The 19490-nt window shown below is 40.8% G+C and overlaps 1 protein-coding gene across 1 annotated transcript in view; it reads left to right on the top strand.

The window, feature by feature from the left end:
• Positions 1-19490, top strand: part of SYNE2 (spectrin repeat containing nuclear envelope protein 2) — a 245662-nt gene that overhangs the window by 147401 nt on the left and 78771 nt on the right. Inside the window, exons 70-83 of the mRNA XM_077820573.1 lie at positions 251-386; positions 1518-1649; positions 3208-3360; positions 3619-3828; positions 9640-9741; positions 10866-10985; positions 11171-11371; positions 12506-12679; positions 13236-13367; positions 14887-15083; positions 15907-16039; positions 16742-16924; positions 17404-17553; positions 18397-18573. Of these exons, the coding sequence (XP_077676699.1) occupies positions 251-386; positions 1518-1649; positions 3208-3360; positions 3619-3828; positions 9640-9741; positions 10866-10985; positions 11171-11371; positions 12506-12679; positions 13236-13367; positions 14887-15083; positions 15907-16039; positions 16742-16924; positions 17404-17553; positions 18397-18573 (2200 nt within the window). The remainder of the gene's footprint in view (positions 1-250; positions 387-1517; positions 1650-3207; positions 3361-3618; positions 3829-9639; positions 9742-10865; positions 10986-11170; positions 11372-12505; positions 12680-13235; positions 13368-14886; positions 15084-15906; positions 16040-16741; positions 16925-17403; positions 17554-18396; positions 18574-19490) is intronic.

Here is a 19490-nt window from a genome sequence, read left to right as displayed (position 1 = left end):
CATGTATGTAAATCTTCACAGGATTATAGCCTAAGTGGATAACAAGCAAAACAAAAGTGGGAGGAAAGGGAGTGGCAAAAAAAAAATGTGATTAAGGGTGAGGCTAAATTCACACATTCTGTTGGTTTTACTGTGGGTATATGTGGGGAAGGAGGGTAGGTTAAGGGAGATAATTCTATACACACAGTTGTAACAGTCTATTGATATGCTAATCTTTCCTTGTTCTTATGATCATGTTCCCCGAACACAGCAGTAACATACCTATTCCAAGGAGTGACTTTGCTGGTCCATTTTTAAAGGACCAGACTGGTGATAAGTGGCAATATTTACAACAAGAGCTGTTTTCTACAATGAAGTCTCCTCTGTGTCAGCTTGCTGACCCTCAGGTTTGTTTATGTTCCTTCCAATACAAAATAATTATTACCTCTAATATGTGCTCCTTACTCAGATACGGCAAAGGCATAAATGAATACATTTCGCTTTCTGTATCGTCATATTGTCTCTCTTAACATCATTAAATAATTGAAAACTGTGTCATAGCTGTCCAATTGAAATCGTGATTTATAGTAGTCAGGGGTATCGTTACCAGGCATTTTTAGTATTACTGTTTCTCTCGCTCATCCTTGAAAGCCATTATGAGTAGTCATTAGTGCTTTTCTTTAAATTTTTGTTAGATGGTGTCACTGCAGTGGTGAGTGTAATAAGTAGCATAGAGGCCATCTAGATGAATTTTTGTATTACATGGTTAGGCCTGATGCTGTCTTTTTTTATTTCAGCTGGGATTTTTAAAGAAGCCTAAGGGAGTTAGGTGCGCAACTCCTAGCCTAGATAGAGATTAAAGCCCAGTTCTTGCAGATGCAAACATTGATCTCAGGGACAAATTCTGTCCTGACATTCACCATTGCGGGACTCGATTGTCCTCTATGAGGACGTACCTGGTGTATGTCAAAGCCAAAGTTTGGGCTGTAGGGACTGAAGATTATTAGTATGACTTTGCAGGTTTTTACTATGTGAGAACATGAATAACTTGAACTTTTGTTAGTTTTGTTCATTGATATTAAAAAAAAATTAGTAACTACAAACAGGCTGATATTTTGTGTTCTCAGAAATGATTCCATTACATGGGACAATATCAGTTACTCAAGGAGGGTCATGAGTGGTGAAGGACTGGGACATGCAGTCCTCACTCAGGGAGAACTCAAACAGAAGTAAACAGGGGGGTTACCTTACTGAGGACTGCAGCCTGTAGTTTTGAAAGACTGAAACTCACAGGGCTATGTTTTCAGCCAGAGGCCGAAGTGGCACCTTTGCGTGCATATAAATAGGTTTTTGTGGATGCAACAGGTATGAAAACCTTTTTGCAGGTGAGCTTCCTTCCTGTTAGTGAAAATGTGACCCATAGGATCCAGATGGTGTTATTTTAATTTTTTGTTTTAAAAAGAATATTATGTAGCAGTATGGTTCCATTTTTAATCTGAATCATTAATCTAACTGTAATTTGCTTTTCCAAACGTTAGATTACAACAAAACTGAATATTCTGCCGAGAGGTGCTGTATGTAGCATTAGAACCCCAACTGTTGAGGAACTGAAAACCTACACCATGCAGCTTGGAGATCTAAGCCAAGAAGCAAATGTTGTGCAGACACAGGTACAAATCACGTGCTCTGTTATCACAAAAATGACAAGTGTTAGGGGGCTTATTCCTTCATCCACTTACTTCCCTGGTCCTTCTCGCATGAACAGAGAGCAACAATACCCGAAGTCCAAAGGTGCAAACAATTCGATGTTTATTGGGGTGAACTTCCAGCAAGCATGATTCCAGTTTCCTTCCTTAGTATTCTCCTTCCCAGCTCTGACACCACAGAGCCTTACACCTGTGTCCCTGTTCCCATTCCTGCCCTTAGCCGAACATGATTCCAACTTCCTTACTCCCATTCCCTGTTCCCATTTCCCCCTTTAGCAAAACATGATTCCAATTTTCTTACCCCCATTCCCTGTTCCCATTTCCCTCACCCGCATGCCCACCCCCACCCACCTACTTTCTGATTGACTGCAGACTATATAGTAAAACTTGAGTTCTGCTTTGCTATACCTTAACCAATCATTTTCCTGAAATTTAACTAACCAATCCTAATGTATTGTAACATGATTATGTACCCAATTATATCCCACCATCTTAATTAGTTTACACCCAGCAAAATTAATTATACAGCAGACAGAAACAATCACAGAACCAGACAGAGATTATAGAGACAAACAACAGCAAAGTGAGAACTATAATGACAAAACAATACAGAAGTGAGGATTCCACATCCCAGCTATTGATAAGTGAGTTCTTGCCAGACAGGATGCTATCAAACTAAGTTTCCTTTTACATTTTCTAGGCACTTCCCTTTCTCTGGAGGTGATAGGCACTATCAGGACAGGATTGTATTCCTAACAGCCGAATAGCACCCTATTTCAATGTGACTAGTTTGGAATGTGAGGATGTGACCGTTCGCTTCCCAGCTTATGGCTGCCTCTGCTGCTTAGCCAAAGGCCTTAGCCTAAGCACAGGGCCACAAACTGTCACAGTAAGAGAAGGCCCTTACACCGGCAGACAGTGATTTTGATTCTTTCTTTTGTACCTCTATAACTAGCCAAGTGATAAGAATACACCTAAATTCTTAGAGTATAGGCCTTTACAGACAGGCCTGAATATCTATATCCTAACAACAAGGACTTCTAGAAAGCTAGACATAGCTTTAGCACAATGAAGCACAGCTAGTCAGTAACCATGTTCCCCAAAACTGAGTGTATTATAGAGGCGGGCTTTGGTCAGGTTCTTAATGCACTGCGGAATCAGGTCTGGATTTTGAGAAGCAGCTTCTCATTTTTCAACCCCAACATTAGCTATTGCCCTGATGCAAACATTTGCTGGCACAAGTGATGTCATTTGCACATCAAAATTGCAACAGTAGATAACGGGTCATGTTACTGACTTCGGTTGAGTCTGCAATATTGCATGGGTACAAAATAGAAGGTTAGGGTGAGGACTGTTTCCAAATTAGCCATTCAGTATTTTACTACCTCTGTTTGTTACTAATAGCATGAGTTGGATAATATTTCACTGTTTTACACACATTTCTTTAGTCAGTGTTCTTGCTCAGTATCATCTCTGACTTGGTTGGAAGCTCTGAAAAATGCTATAACTTGTCTTCATCCAGGAAAATGGGGCCGGGGAAGCGTCCTTAAATTTGGACAGAAAGCTCTTTGAGCTGCTTTTGGCGATCAGTCAGTGTTTGAACAACATGGAAGAGATGTTAAACACCTGCGTGCTCTCCAGTGAAGAGGCTGCTGTGCAGCAGGGACTGTGTGAGGTAAGCGCAGCAAAGCATAGATGGATGGGCTTCAATGGGTTCCTGTTACAGTGAAATAGGTAGGTCTCCTCTCTCACTTACACTGGTGTAAATCAGGAGTAACTCCACAAACTCAGTGGATTTACACGGAGAAGGCGAATCAGGCCCATTATATTTGAGTAAAAGTAGCGACCTGAGTCCTGCTGGTGTTTTTAAAAGTTGAATCTTCCTCTAACAAGGACCATTTTCACTAGCCTTCTCTTCTTTTCAATCCTTTAGACTCTCTCTCTAGAGCTGCAAAAACTTCACACAGATATCAGAGATAAAAAGGATGATCTTTTAAAGTCTATTACTTGTGCCGATGGAAGTACTGATGTATTCTTCGAGTGCTTTAACAACTTGCAAGCCCGGCTGGAACTAACTCAAACTGCTGCTGCTTCTAGAAGCAAATCAATGAAAGCTGGGCTGGATCACAGTAGTAATTATCAGGTACTGTACTGCTGAATGCATGTCTTGTTTCACAGTATCTATTAGACGTGTTAGTGTTAATGCATTTTGGATTATAAACGAGCAGTATACAATGGACATTAAAAAAAAAAAAACACCAGAAAAAGCTTTTTCTAGCTTATTGCTGATTTCAGATACATCTAGGAGTAAATCTTGTCATGTCCCTACTCCCCACAGTGATAGTTGTATTGGGCTCTGATCACAGTAGACATGTGTATGCAGAACGAGGAGGGAAGCAACCTGGGACCTCATGCAGGGGGTTGTCACTCCTCTGCAGAGACACTTGTTGCACACTAACATGCAGTAGGCTATGCATATAGGAGGCTTGCTTCTGTCAGCTGAGGGTGCAGGAGCAGTGGGAGTTATTGCAGTTCTGAAGGCAGCATTAGCCACTGCGGACTGTCTTATGGGGAGGATTCCTTCTCCCCGGCTCTCCACAGATCAGTCTACACTGGCACCAGGGCACTATGGGCTATGCACTGGAGACAGATTTAGCTCGTAATGCTCACTGTATTTTGTTGGTGTTTTTCTTGCTATACTTGGCATGTGCCACAGTACTGGGTGTCATAATATCACAGTCTTTATTCTTCTGTGAAAGAGGGGAAAGAGTGATGTGAAATGTTCTGAAAGTACCCAAGACAAGTAGACAAAAGCAATTATTCTGGGTAATATCCAAGATCCTATAGAATGTTAACCCCAACAGGCTGTGTTTCCTTAGGAACAGTATTGTGATTTTTGTTATGAAATATATGGGCCTCATCTGTCCTTACTCAGGCAGACTCCTACTGAAGTGAGCAAAAACAAAGAAGAGGCCTCAGGATTTGGCTTACTATGTTCAAACAAAGCTCCTGAGCCCCCACTGTTTGAGTATAAATGTAGATACTTCAGTGCTAAATTTCCCTTGCTACGGGGAATATTTGATCTTCTATCAAAATACAAGGGGAACCAATCCTGCAGTCCATGCTCAGGCAAGCCTATCATTGATCTCAACAGGGCTGCTGTACAGGGCTCATTTTCTTCAGAGCAGGTGATTTTATACCTCCTTTTATATTTCATAGATTTTTAAGACCAAGAGGAACCATTAGGATCCTCTGATCTGACCTCCTGCATAAGAAGAACAGTAAGAGGCCAAAAGAAAAGGAGTACTTGTGGCACCTTAGAGACTAACCAATTTATTTGAGCATAAGCTTTCGTGAGCTACAGCTCACTTCATCAGGTGCATGAGGCCAATATGGCTTCATCAGGAGCTCTTTAATGATGTGAAAATCAAAAAGGAATCCTACAACAAGTGGAAACATGGACAAATTGCTAAGGAGGAGTAGAAAAGAAGAGTGCAAGCATGTGGGAATGCAATGAGAGAGACTGAGGCACAAAATGAGTTACACATACCAAGGGACATAAAAGGCAATAAGAAGAGGTTCTATAAGTACATTAGGAGCAAGAGAAAGATAAAGGAAAGTGTAGTTGTGCTACTTAGTGGGGAAGGAGAGCTTATAATGGGGATAACACCAACAAAGATGTGGTGTTTAATGTCTGTTTTGCTTCAGTCTTCATTAAAAAGATTAATTGTGAACAGGTGCTTCACACAGTTAATATTAACAACAAAGGGGGAAGGAACACAATCTGGATAGGGAAAGAACAGGTTAAAGAATATTTAGATTAGTTAGATGTATTCAAGTTGGCAGGTCCTGACAAAATTCACCCAGGATTACTTAAGAAACTAGCTGAAGCAATCACGGAACTGTTAGCTATTATCTTCAAGAACTCAATATGACGCTCTCCTTAGGGCAGCTCAGAACCAAAAGCCACTGTGTTACCCCTCTACCTAAGCAAGAGTGAGCTTTGCTGGAGATTAGACTATGTGTCAGCTCCCTACCACACTAGTTTGTCCAATTCACCAGCAAACTCCTCAATACTGCCAGTCGTAATTTTGCCTTGCAGGTAATGATCAGTGAACCCCAGTTCCCAAGTAGTTCTCTGTAGTGTCCAGTCCCTCTCACTGGACACTCACAGAAATTATTAAGTTCTCTGCCTGCAAAGAGACAGTGTACGCACCAGCCTGTTAGGTTATCTGAGCACTCACTCTATACTTCAATATAACGACACTGAGATGGTTTATAGTAAAACTAAAAAGAAGTTTATTAATAAAGAACAAAAAAGAGAAAAACAGACAGATATGGTTACAAACAAAGCAAAACATGCTTTCTAGTGACTAAAACTTAATTTTAGGAAGTTGCAGTCTTTGCCTAGTCAGTTTTTTCACTTACATCAGGTTATCAGCATTTCCAGCACTCCAGGCCAGAGGATCCAATCTCCACAGTCAGAGGGTGCTGTTCCCTTTGTTCTCCTCTTCATATAATCCAGTAAACCTCTGAAATGTATTTTTGCAAAGTAAACCCAGACCCTGTTAGGGTGTAGAAGCTATACTGTCTTCCTCATCCTCTGGTCAATTTGCTTTTTTGATTGGCTTAATCGCTTTGTTTACCTTAGATGTAAATGTACTTCCATTGTATCTGGCCTCACTTTGCTAAATTTTGCTCAGTTTAGCTCAATTTACATTGGAGATACAGGCAAACAGGTGAAAAAACATTCCTTTGTCAATGACAAGCTTGTTTATCCTCTCTACTCAAATTGTGTGGTCCGAACATAGTTTAGTAACATATTTCCAGCACACGTACATAATTCTTTACACACTAAGTGGACATAAATCATGCAATAATATTAATGACCAGCAAGTCACCTGTTTTTATATGATGTCTTACAGGACACTGCTTGGCTATATATTCTGACAACAGTGTATTGGGTGTGCCCTTTGCCAGTTGGCATACAGAGGGCCTTTGGGGCATACTCATGGAGGATGGGTGAGGTCCCAGAGGACTGGAGAAGGGCAAACACTACCTAGCTTTAAAAAAGGGGAACTAAGAAGACTTGGGGAATTAAAGACCAAACAGCCTAACTTTGATACCTGGAAAGATACTGGAACAAATTATTAAACAATCAATTTGTAAGGATCTAGATGATAATAGGGTCATAAGTGATACCCACCATGGATTTGTGAAGAACAAATCATGCCAAACCAACCTGATTCCCTCCTCTGACAGGGCTGTGGATTGGGGGAAGCAGTAGACATGATATATCTTGATTTTAGTAAGGCTTTTGACACAGCCCCAAAGGATATTCTCATAAGCAAACTAGGGAATTGTGGTCTAGATGAAATTACTATAAGATGGGAACAAAACTGGTTGCAAGACTATACTCAAAGAGTAGTTATCAATTATTCTCTGTCTAACTGGCAGGCTATGTCTAGTGGGGTCCCATGAATAATAGAATTATAGAATATCAGGGTTGGAAGGGAACTCAGGAGGTCATCTAGTCCAACCCCCTGCTCAAAGCAGGACCAATCCCCAACTAAATCATCCTAGCCAGGGCTTTGTCAAGCCTGACCTTAAGAATATCTAAGGAAGGAGATTCCACCACCTCCCTAGGTAACACATTCCAGTTTTTCACCACCCTCCTAGTGAAAAAGTTTTTCCTAATATCCAACCTAAACCTCCCCCACTGTAACTTGAGACCATTACTCCTTGTTCTGTCATCTGCTACCACTGAGAACAGTCTAGATCCATCCTCTTTGGAACAAGAAAAGGAGTACTTGTGGCACCTTAGAGACTAACCAATTTATTTGAGCATGAGCTTTCGTGAGCTACAGCTCACTTCATTGGATGCATACTGTGGAAACTGTAGAAGACATTATATACACAGAGACCATGAAACAATACCTCCTCCCACCCCACTCTCCTGCTGGTAATAGCTTATCTAAAGTGATAATCAAGTTGGGCCATTTCCAGCACAAATCCAGGTTTTCTCACCCTCTGCCCCCCCCCCCCCCCCACACAAACTCACTCTCCTGCTGGTAATAGCCCAGCCATAGTGACCACTCTCTTTGAAATCTCTTTAAAATCTCTTTTAAAGAGAGTGGTCACTTTGGATGGGCTATTACCAGCAGGAGAGTGAGTTTGGGGGGGGGCGGAGGGTGAGAAAACCTGGATTTGTGCTGGAAATGGCCCAACTTGATTATCATTTTAGATAAGCTATTACCAGCAGGAGAGTGGGGTGGGAGGAGGTATTGTTTCATGGTCTCTGTGTATATAATGTCTTCTGCAGTTTCCACAGTATGCATCCGATGAAGTGAGCTGTAGCTCACGAAAGCTCATGCTCAAATAAATTGGTTAGTCTCTAAGGTGCCACAAGTACTCCTTTTCTTTTTGCGAATACAGACTAACACGGCTGTTACTCTGAAACCTCTTTGGAACCTCCTTTCAGGTAGTTGAAAGCAGCTATCAGATCCCCCCCTCATTCTTCTCTTCCGCAGACTAAACAATCCCAGTTCCCTCAGCCTCTCCTCATAAGTCATGTGTTCCAGTCCCCTAATCATTTTTGTTGCCCTCCGCTGGACGTTTTCCAATTTTTCGACATCGTTCTTGTAGTGTGGGGCCCAAAACTGGACACAGTACTCCAGATGAGGCCTCACCAATGTTGAATAGAGGGGAATGATCACGTCCCTCGATCTACTGGCAATGCTCCTACATATACATCCCAAAATACCATTGGCCTTCTTGGCAACAAGGGCACACTGTTGACTCATATCCAGCTTCTCATCCACTGTAACCCCTAGGTCCTTTTCTGCAGAAGGTCTGCCTTGGGTCTGGTACGATTCAATATTTTCATTAATGACTTGGATAATGGAGTGGAGAGCATGTTTATATAATGTGCAGATGACACCAAGCTGGGAAGCGTTGCAAGCACTTTGAAAAGCAGGGTTAGAATTCAAAAGGACCTTAGAAAATTGGAGAATTTAGTCTGAAATCAACAAGATAAATTGAATAAAGACAAGTGCAAAGTACTTCACTGAGAGAGGAAAAATCTAAAACTTGAATATAAAATGGGGAATAGCTGGTCAAGCAGTAGTACTGCAGAAAAGGATCTGAGGGTTATAGTGGATCACAAATTGAATATGCGTCAACAATGTGGTGCAGTTGTAAAAAAGGCAAAAATCATTCTGGGGTGTATTAACAGGAGTGTCGTATGTAAAATATGAGAGGTAATTGTCTTGTTTTACTTAGCAGTGGTGAGGCCTCAGCTGGAGTACTATGTCCAGTTCTGGGTACCACATTTCAAGAAAGATGTGAACAACCTGGAGAGAGTCCAGAGCAACACAAATGATAAAATGTTTAGAAAATCTGGCCTATGAGGAAAGGTTAAAAATAATTGGGCATGTTTAGTCTTGAGAAAAGAAGACAGGAGAGACCTGATAAGTGTTCAAATATGTTAACGGCTGTTATAAAGAGGATAGTGAACAATTGTTCTCCATGTCCACTAAAGGTAGGACAAGAAGTAACAGGGTTAATCTGCAACAAGGGAGATTTAGGTTAGATATTAGAAAAAAAAAGTAGCTATAAGGATAGATAAGTACTGGAATACTTTGGAGGTTTTTAAGAACAGGTTAGACAAACACCTGTCAGGGATGGTCTAGGTTTACTTGATCCTGTCTCAGCACAAGGGGCTGGACTAGATGACTTCTCAATGTCCTTTGCAGCCCTATGTTTCTATGATTAATACAGACTGTAGAATTTCACCCAGTGATTCCTGCATCGAGCCCAGAGCATGTAAAAAACAGAGTGATCAAAGTGCCATGATGAATCACCATTCAAGTGTCTTTTCCCTGTATGAGATTTATCACTGCCATTTGTTATTGAGTACACTTCTGAGTTAGCTCCTGTTATTATCTGTTCACAGAATGAAGTCAGGATGTTGTACGATCAGTTAATTGAGAAAAAATCTACTCTGCAACAAACCTTGAATGCAATACGTGGGCATAATGTTGCTGAACAGCTTCAGGTAATTAACTCAAAATACTAAGTTAAGGCAAAATTATCTAGCAGTGGACAATATTGCCTGGTTTGTGTCTGTGGTTTTGTTTTTAAAATGTGAGAAACAATTTCATATTTTCTAAGGGCTGGCTCATGCTGTCAGGTCTGCAAATGTGGGGGAGAAGGCCGAATGACCACTCCCCATACGCACATATACACTGTACCCCCATACAACAGTAGGGCTTGATTGCAGTCCTGGCACTAGTTGAAACACAGGGCTCACCCACTCTTTGACTCCCTTGGGGCGCAAGTCACCCCAACCAGGCAATTTAGGGCAGAGAGGACGCAAGACAAGATACACAAAAGCACAAAATACAGCTCTTTATATGTAACAGCCTTAATTAGAATGTCCCTTGAGCTTCCCCTTATGGGAGAGGGGACACTAGTATTTATTTCAAACCTCCCCAGCAATATAAGTATTCACATAAGGAATACCTAATAAACAGATGTTAACAAATGCAACAATTGCCATAGCATTCGTAGTATGGTACATGAATCAATTAACCTACCTTCTCCTAGTTAAGGGCTTAAAAGACCCTAAGGAAGGACAGACAGATGACAAGATAGTTAAACTGAGGGCAGATTGCATGCCCTTTCCAGAACATACAACAGCCGCCTACCCCTCAGAGTTGTTCTGTCACCTATCCAGCTAAATCTGAAAATCATACGAATCTAAAACTTCCCTTATTTCAGAGAACTCCCTACACTAGGTCTCTTGTGTTCACTGGAAAACAAAATTCTGCACCCTCAGAGGGTGATGATGTGTTTTTATTTTGACTACTACTGATTTAGTAAAAATAACTGCGTGGCCCAGTACAGAGGATACTGAACTGGGAGATCTGGATTATTTTACTGGCTCTGCTACTGGCTGACTGTATGACCTGGGGCAAGTCACTTTCCTTCTGTTTCCCCTGTCAGTCTTGTCTATTTAGATTGTAAGCTTTTGGGGTAGGGACTCTTTCACTGTGTGTTTGTACAGTGCCTAGCACAATTAAGTCCTGATCGTTAACTGCTATCATAATACTCATAATAATAGTGTAAAACCTAAAGGAGCAAAACTACACTTAATTCCTTATTATATCTTCTATTCAGAAAACTGATTCATATACGTTGGAGCTACACAACTTTGAGACCCAAATAGCAAAACTGAGAGATCATGGGGAGAGATTTCAATTACCTGTTGCTCTGATCCATGAAGTGTATAAATTAGAGGTAAGAATACAGAGCAATCAACATTCTATCCTGCAAGATTTGACTCTTCAAAACAAGACACTTTAGCAGTGAAAGGTGTAGGGCCATCTGGCACGATATGATACTCTAGAAATGGTGCGCGCAGGTCTCTATGTTGGTTTATACCTTGCAAGAAATAAGCTCATTGAATTTTGTTTAATTCCTAGGATGTTCTGAATGACACCTGGGGGGTTCTGAGAGCCAAGTATATGGAACTAAACTCTCCTTTCATCAGTGAGAGCCAATACGAAGGCTTGATTCGTGGGTTGGCAGAATTGGTAGACATTGGACGAGAGAAGCTTGCTCAGGACTCAAAGCAGCTAGCCAAAAGTAGAGCTACTTTACAGTCTCACCTGGAAAATCACAAGGTACAGCACATGCAATGCAGCACGGCTCAAATCGTTGCAGAGTATGACGTTCTGTGACTGACTTTTCTCAAATATCGTTGCTGAGTAGTTATTGCTACTTCTCCTAGCATAAGAGAGAGTCTGAGGTACTTGAAGTCAATGCAGTAAATATTCTGAGATAGATAGGATGGTTTCAAAAACAATAAATAAAGAGGCCATTTTCATGCTGCTGGGTTTTGTTTTTTTTTCTACTCTGCTGATTGGTTTGTTGCCAAGGGTTTTGTTGTTGTTGTTGTTGTCCCAGGGGACTGGGACGTGAGTGGGGAGGGGACGGCACTGAAAACATTTTCCGCCCCAGCTGGCAAAACAAGTATGGTTGCTCCTGGATGGAATCTCACAATTTTGGGGACTTCTTTGGAACAGGGGTCTGGGTTTGCTGATCCATTTATCCTTGGTTCGAGCTACCTCAGAATGTATCAAAGTGTCCGGAAGATGTTTTATTTTATAGCCAGTATTTTTTAAATCTGTGGTAAAGTTAATTAAGGAACAGTGTATAGTCTAGTGGAGTGAGCAGGGATATGGACATAGGGGCTCCTGCGTTCTGCTACTAATTATCAACTTTCTGTGTGACTTTGGGCAAATCTCTCTGGGCTAGACCATAGCTTTTAGCCACTGGGATGAGCAGGTGATGGTATGGAGCTTTCCCTATGAGCAGCCCAGTGTGTCAATGTGACCAGCACTCTCTGGATCTGCTTTGTCCTCTTCCTCTATGCGCCTCCCTGTCCAATTTGGGTGCTGAGCTCCTGGGATCATGGAGAAGGAGCATTTGCTGTTTCATTGGGTGCAGGGACTGCACTTGTGACAAACTAGTTGAGCTCCCCAGCCCTGCAATTCCATAAAAGGTCCTGCCCCAATCCATCCCTTAACCACTCCTTACTTCAGTTAACATCACTGTAGCATAGTAATATTATTTACCTGGTTCACCGGTGTGTTTGAAGTCCTTGGATGAAACAGTATATAATGAATGCAAAGTGTCATTATTATTTATGATTAAAATCACAACAGATGTCCTCACGTAATACAAAGAATCTGATGGAGCACTTGCTATAAAACAGAAAAATAGGCTTGAAACATGTAACAGTGTTGTTTTTTCAGGGCTTTTTTCACAAGCTCATCGCTCATATGCTTGTTGTGCAATCATATTCCAAGAAGGTGGCTCCTGCTACATTACAAAAAAAAGAGAAATTCTGGACTGAGCTGGTGGAAGACGTCAGGTCGCTGGAACAAAAGGCTTCCCAATATGGCATACACTTGGAGAGTTTATTAAAGGTAATGGATTAGAATTAACCTGGTATGGAAAATGGAACCCTTTCTATGCTAGAGATACTCTGCCCAGCAGCTGCCTACTACCCATGTCTGTTTGAGGGCAGTGACTGACTGTTCACATTCAGTTTTAGCAATTCATCTCTTTCCCCTCAAATTTGGAATTTAAACACCATCCCTCCCTCCAGCATGAATGTGAATTCCTATAACATGCCTGTGGTACTTTCTGAACACCCAGATTGAGAATAAAGACCTGTGTGGCACAGAAATACCGGTAGTACATTAAAATGAAAAAAAGTTTTAAAAACCTACGTTTCTTTTTAAAAAAATCATAAATAGTTTTTGAGTGAGAAATCACCTGTGTGTTAAGTGAAATTCTCAGTTTTCAGATCACATAGAAGCTGCTCTTTAATATATGTTCTCTCTATATTCTTGTTTTGACGTTCTGTTTTGTTGGTTGAACTAAGAATAATATGTAAGTGTTAAAGCATCAGCATTTTCAATGTTTAGCATAAGCATAGAACAAGAGGTACACTACATTAACATATGCCTTGTGTTTTAGGAATGGTCAGAATTTGATGAGGACTATGTACCTTTCAACAAAGAATTAGAGGCGCTTGCTTCTGCAGTGCCTTCTGTGAATTTGGTAGACGAGACAGAAGAAAGATTAATGGAGAGGATTACACTTCTCCAGGTATTTTTATTTATTTCTGTTTAATCACTTTTTTTTGGTAGGATCAAGGTACACTGTATATGGCAAAAATACTGTTTTAGAAATATCTGCTTAGCACATGCTTAATGTCGTCCAAACAGGGTCCTTCTCCCTTTTAGCCAAGGTAGCAACTGTAGTCTGTGCCCAAACTTAAATTTCCATATAAAAATAAAACTTTTTATACCTTTTAAAAGTATCGGGGAAAGAGGTAGTTTCAATTAGTTCATTTACGAAGAGAGTCCCTACAGCTGCTCTAAAAGCTGGCATTCAAATACATACTCCAGTGATACACAATGATTATGAGCCTGATTCAATTCTCACCCTTGTGAGGTGAGAATCAGACCAGTGTTTCCAAATATTTGAGCTGCTCTTTGTAGTGAAAAGTCTATCAATTCTATCAATCTCTTCCAAAATTCTGGGAAGTACAGTTAAATCACCTTGAATTCTCTTCTTTTCCAAGGAAAATAAAGTTAGTTTTCTGGAGAAAGGCAGATAGACATTTAATAATTTGTTCCAAATATCAGAGAAGTGCTTAGGACGATACAGTTCTTCAGTTAATATAAATGAGTTCAAAACACATGATGTATCCGTTAATATGTTTGTCTGTTGGTGCTCTTTAGACTGAGTGGTACATGCTTAGGGCTGATCCCCATTCCTGGGGAGTCTTTCTGTTGTCTTCTGAGGGCTGAGGCTCAAAGTGTGGAAGACTAACCTACCTTTACTGAAGAGGCTTGTTTGTTTCTTGGACTCATTTCTGTCAGGAGAAGGAATGATTTTAGGTTGAACACAGCATGTACTAAAAACAGAATAGTTCCAGATTTGCATATTATACCACCTAAAACAGTGGTGGAAGTTAATTGTTTTTTGTGCCAGCACTTGGCTTTTGCACTCTTCAGGGAGCATGTTGTATTAGCGGTATTCGATCTCCCATACGCTTGTGTCCATAGTGAGTCAAGTTTATAAACTTCGACCCTGTTTGCCTGCATTCTGTTTGTTTGTTTTTTTCACTACTGCTTGATTTTGTGCATGGCTATTTAATTGCAAATAAATCCTTTTACCAACCCAAGAGTATTTTTTGTGTAAAAAGGAGTGTTTTCGGACTGCATATTTGTGTAATGCCTTTATAGAAGTCTATAATCCAAAGTAAACAAATGGATATGAGATTATTCGGCACTGAGAAGGAATGACTTTATCAAAATCATGAACTAACTATGATGAACACAGGTGGCATAGATTATCATTTGAATTTGTATTATGAGATGCCTCAAATGGGCCACAATAATTATGTTTCATGTGGTGGAGCCATGACATGCTATTTCTTGACATGTCAAGATACATCACAAGTTAAAATGAAAAATAACTTGTGTCTCCATTATTCTTACCGCTCTTCATAACGGAAAATAAAATAAATGCCAGTTGGGGGAATAAAATGCAAGTTTTAATAGCCATATTTCTCTTTTAAAATATGTTGTTGTTGTGCAAAATACTTATACTTTGCTAGCAAACCAAAAGAAACATTGATGAAAAACATGCCAGACTTTGCCAGATGGTGAAGGAAGGGAAGAAATTGATGACTGTTGTGAGCTGTCCTGAATTAGTAAACCAAATTGGGAAACTAGAAGAACTGTGGTTGTCCTTAACCAAAAAAGTTGGCCATGAGCTGCACAGACTTCAAACATTACTCAAACTCTTGGTCAGGTAAGTTTTTAGTCAAGGGGGAATTAGGGTTAGCCACTGCTATTTGGGGTTTCTCACATATTCATCGATACCCATATTTCCTGAATCATGAGATCAATGTAATTAAACTACAGAGTTTATGCATCTGTTTGTGGAAAACAAAAGTCCGATTATGGTCAAAAAAGTGACTATTTAAAAAAGTGTCATCTTCTTACTGAATAGATCTGTTCCCTGTGTGTAGTCAGTCATATCTACTTACTTTATGATAAAAACGTCTTTACTCCTATTGGCACTACAAGGCCGACATCTCTAGAGGAGAGTGAGCTGGATTCTATTCTGACTTGCATATCAAAATTGTTAATTAAAGTGCAGATTACGCTCCCCTGATCTGCACATGGAGGGTACCCACTGGAGTTGTGCTGTGAAAGACCAGGGGCTGGTGTCTGTGCCAGTGTTAAGACATTGCCTCTTCACAGATGATCCAGGCCTCCATATGAGATCCATATGAGTTGTGTGGTCAATACAGGAAGAGAGCCTTTTGAGACTCAGAAGCTCTGAGGCTGTTTCACAGGCCATAAATATGTTGATTATTTCTCCAATCAACATGTGTATGCTTTCAGCAGAACAGAGTTGTCATATATCACTTCTGGGCTACTGCAGTGATTCTGTCTTGAGGTGGAGGGCGGGAATCCTGGCCTGTATAAACCTGTATAAAGTGCTAGCAGCATACATCTTTAGGTGGATGGAAGGACAATTCTGAGAGGAGAAAAGAAATGTGTTATAGACTCTACTAAGGGATTGAGTCATTTCTAGTCCGCTAACCTGCTTTGTTTTGTTTCTGTAGCTACAACAGAGACTCAGACACGTTAATTGAATGGTTGCAGTCTGCTCAGAAGAGAATGAATTTTTGGAAGGAGCAGTCTCTCAATGTGTCACAAGACCTACATACTGTCAGAAACAATATAGACAGCTTGTTTGTAAGTCAAAAAATTCTGCAGCGTTTAGATGCTATATAATAATTCCCCACCCCCAATGACATTGCAGTGTGGCCAGAATCTGCCAGCAGGGCATAGCCCTGAGTATGAAGTGGGATAGCACTGCACTGCCTCCGGGGTTCCTCTGGGAGGCAGCATGTCACAGTCCTGCTGCTGCTGTTAAATGGGGGTGAGAGAGACTGGGGGGCTTTAGCTCTGCTGAAGATATTTCTGTGGATGGGTGGATATGAACCAACCAGCACCTCAAAGACAGGGGACAAAGATCTGAAGATCCTGATAGGTGAGAGGGGACCAGCAGATTATTCTCCCCCCCAACCCCTCCAAATAATGGTCAGGAAAGGAAGGAGCAGGTCTTTCAAGACACTGGAGATCCAACCTGAGAATAAAGCACCAAATATAGGGGTCCTGTTCAGTGAAAGGGGTTGTAGGTGGCAGCATACTGGGGATAAAGGATCCTGCAGAAAGATAGAGAAGAAAGGTTTTGGCTGACATCTGCGTGGCTCAACGTTCCTCTGGGGTTTACTGAGTCCCAGCAGGTTTCAAGTTTCCATCAAATGAGATGAGTTTTACCAGGTTTCAGTTCAACCAGAATTGCAACCCATCCAGTCAGTCCCTCCTGTGATTGAGACCCTGTCTGCGTGTTTAAAAAATATATCTATATTTTTAAATCTCTGTATATTTCAGGCATTTTCTAAGGAAGTAGATGAAAAATCATCCTTGAAGTCATCTGTCATAAGCACTGGCAACCAGCTTCTTCATGTGAAACAAATGGATGCTGCAGTGCTTAGATCATCCTTGGCACAGTTTGAACAAAAATGGGCAGAACTGATCACTCAGTTCCCAACCATCCAAGAAAAACTTCACCAGGTAAGGAGGGAATCTCTTGTCATTTCTTTGTTTGAGCCAAGCTATGTGCAGAATTATTTTAAAATGTTACTGATGGAATTCAGTCAAGCACTACATAAGGCAGGGGAAGCACTTTTTTCTTTAGGGCTCAATTGCCCAGCTGACTCACTTTTGGAACATCCTCAGTGTTGTATTGAGGCTTAATTATTACTGTATTTCTACCTAACTTTGCCTGTCCCCATCAATGTCATATTTTATATAAAGCTTAGTTTCAAGAGGCAATAATAATCTTATCCCAGACTTCTGAGATGTCCAGATTTCTTATTTTAAGTTTGAATCATATCCTAAATTTGAGTATCAGGGTTTACTTGCAAGTTCATACTTAGATAATTACATTATGTGAGGCCTTTTGGGGATAAAGATGTTCTCCTTCTTGATGGTCTGATTTAATACTGCTAGCCAGTTAAGTACAGAAGAATCATTATATATTTGATTTCCAGCTTCAGATGGAAAAGCTTCCATCTCGTGAGGCCATCACAGAAATAATGACATGGCTGACCCATGTGGAACAACAAAGAGAAGTTGATGAGGCTACTGTAAATTTGCAAAGTAACGCATCCCAAGTCAAAAACCTTCTTCAGAAATATAAGGTAAATATGCGAGCAGAAGAACGAGTCATTTAGAGGGTGCTCAGGTATCACAGTAATGGATGCAGTACAAGAGCCAGAATAGAATTGAATAGAATATCCATTTATTTCTAGGTTCGTTAGGGCGGCTAAGTACTTAGTAGCTCAGCTCGGAACATTAGTGTACTGTTGAAGATTAATCCTGTGCTTCTTAGCACTTTGCATTTTTGTGGTCAGCTTCTTGGTTCTGGTTAACAATTAAAAGTATGTTCCTAGCATTCATATCCTAGGACCCCTGTGCGACAGAATTGACCACTGCCTTGTCTTGTAGATAGCTCTTCAGAATTTTCCAACCGGATAAACTTAAGGATATTTCTAGCTTTCTTCCTGAGGGAGACATGCGTCTCATAGGCTCCAAAATATTAGTATCTGTATTACCATATCATCCAGTGGCCCCAGTCAGGATGGTACTGTTTGGTGAAAGGACTGTGTCTTCATTATAAACAACTATAATTTAAGAGAGAGAGAATCTGCTTTCTTTTGCCCAAATCTTCCTGCTTTCAAAGAAAATAAATGGCATTTCCAAGCTGTAGTTAGTATTTACTATTGGGCAGAATCGTCTTCTCTGAAAAGACCCATCTGTGTGAGTGAAGACAAAGCAGGGACCTATCTTAGCCCATGCTGTGCGTCTGTTAGCAGCGGACTAAGGCCACCTTTGATTTAGACAATGGAGAATGTATCTCTCAGGAAATGCACTGTACTATGGATCAGAATAATAAGTTTTCTCTGAATGCCACAGAATTACATTCTAAATCAGCAGTTAATGGAGTTTATTAAATTAATATTGCCATCGTAACTGTTTTTCAGGAATACATGATGGAGATGAACTTTAAACAGTGGATGGTTGATTTTGTTAACCAGTCGCTGTTGCAGATCAGCACTTGCGATGTAGAAAGCAAGCGCTATGAAAGGACAGAATTTGCAGAGCATCTTGGTGAGATGAACCTGCAGTGGCACAAGCTGCAAGGGTCCCTGAACAGAAAGGTTTGCTCCTATTTCGTGGTTTTATATCTTTTTTTTTCCCTTCCAATGTTGATTACATGTATTATAATCCTTTGTGCTTCTATGCTACCTTTCCCCCAAGGATCTCAAAGTACTTTCATATGTGCTCAGTTACATAACACTCCTGGAAGGTACAGTAGGTGGGTGTTATCACACCTCTGTAAGAAGAGGTATAATTAAGAAATTCAGAACGGGAGAATTTAGATGAATATTGGGGCAGGGGCATCATAATGGTGATCTGTTGAGCTGAAGGAAAGCCATATTGACCCCATGGCTTGAGACATTTAAGATTGAAAATAGTAGGCAGTATATGGTAAGAAACAGTCCTGCGCTGGCAGGTAGATGGCCAAGACCCACTCAGAAGCCACAGGGACAATGATACTGTTTAAAAAGAGGCCAGTCCTCCTCCACGTTATGGAACATGATTGAAAACAGGGAGGATGCTAAAATATCCTCCCCCTGCCCTGCCTATTTCCATTTAACATATGATGTTGGGATCGCTAAACCGGCCGATTGGCATATCACCAGCCACACTCATTTATTATGAAGAACTGTGGTCTAGTGGATGAGGCCCAGGCCTGGGAATCAGGAGCCCTGGGTTCTGTTCCCAGCTGTGTGATCAGGAGCAGGTCACTTAACTTCTCTGCCCCCTCTGGAAAATGAGAATGATGGAATATGCTCTCCTTATAGAAGCACTTTAAGATCAATGGATGAAAACCACTCTCAGGGTGCATATCACTATTCTTTATTTTATTATGTATTTACTATATGTTATAGAAAATACATATAAATAAATGCATCAGAGTTATTTCACCCTGGTGAAACTAGAAATAATCTGTGGAACAGGCTCAGCATTGCAAGGCAGTGTGGCCTAGCAAATAGAACACTGGACCTGGGTT

This window comes from Eretmochelys imbricata, chromosome 6 (assembly GCF_965152235.1).
Source record: "Eretmochelys imbricata isolate rEreImb1 chromosome 6, rEreImb1.hap1, whole genome shotgun sequence".
NCBI lineage: Eukaryota > Metazoa > Chordata > Testudines > Cheloniidae > Eretmochelys > Eretmochelys imbricata.
The sequence above is the reverse complement of the archived record's forward strand: the minus strand, read 5'-3'. Positions and strand labels throughout refer to the sequence as shown.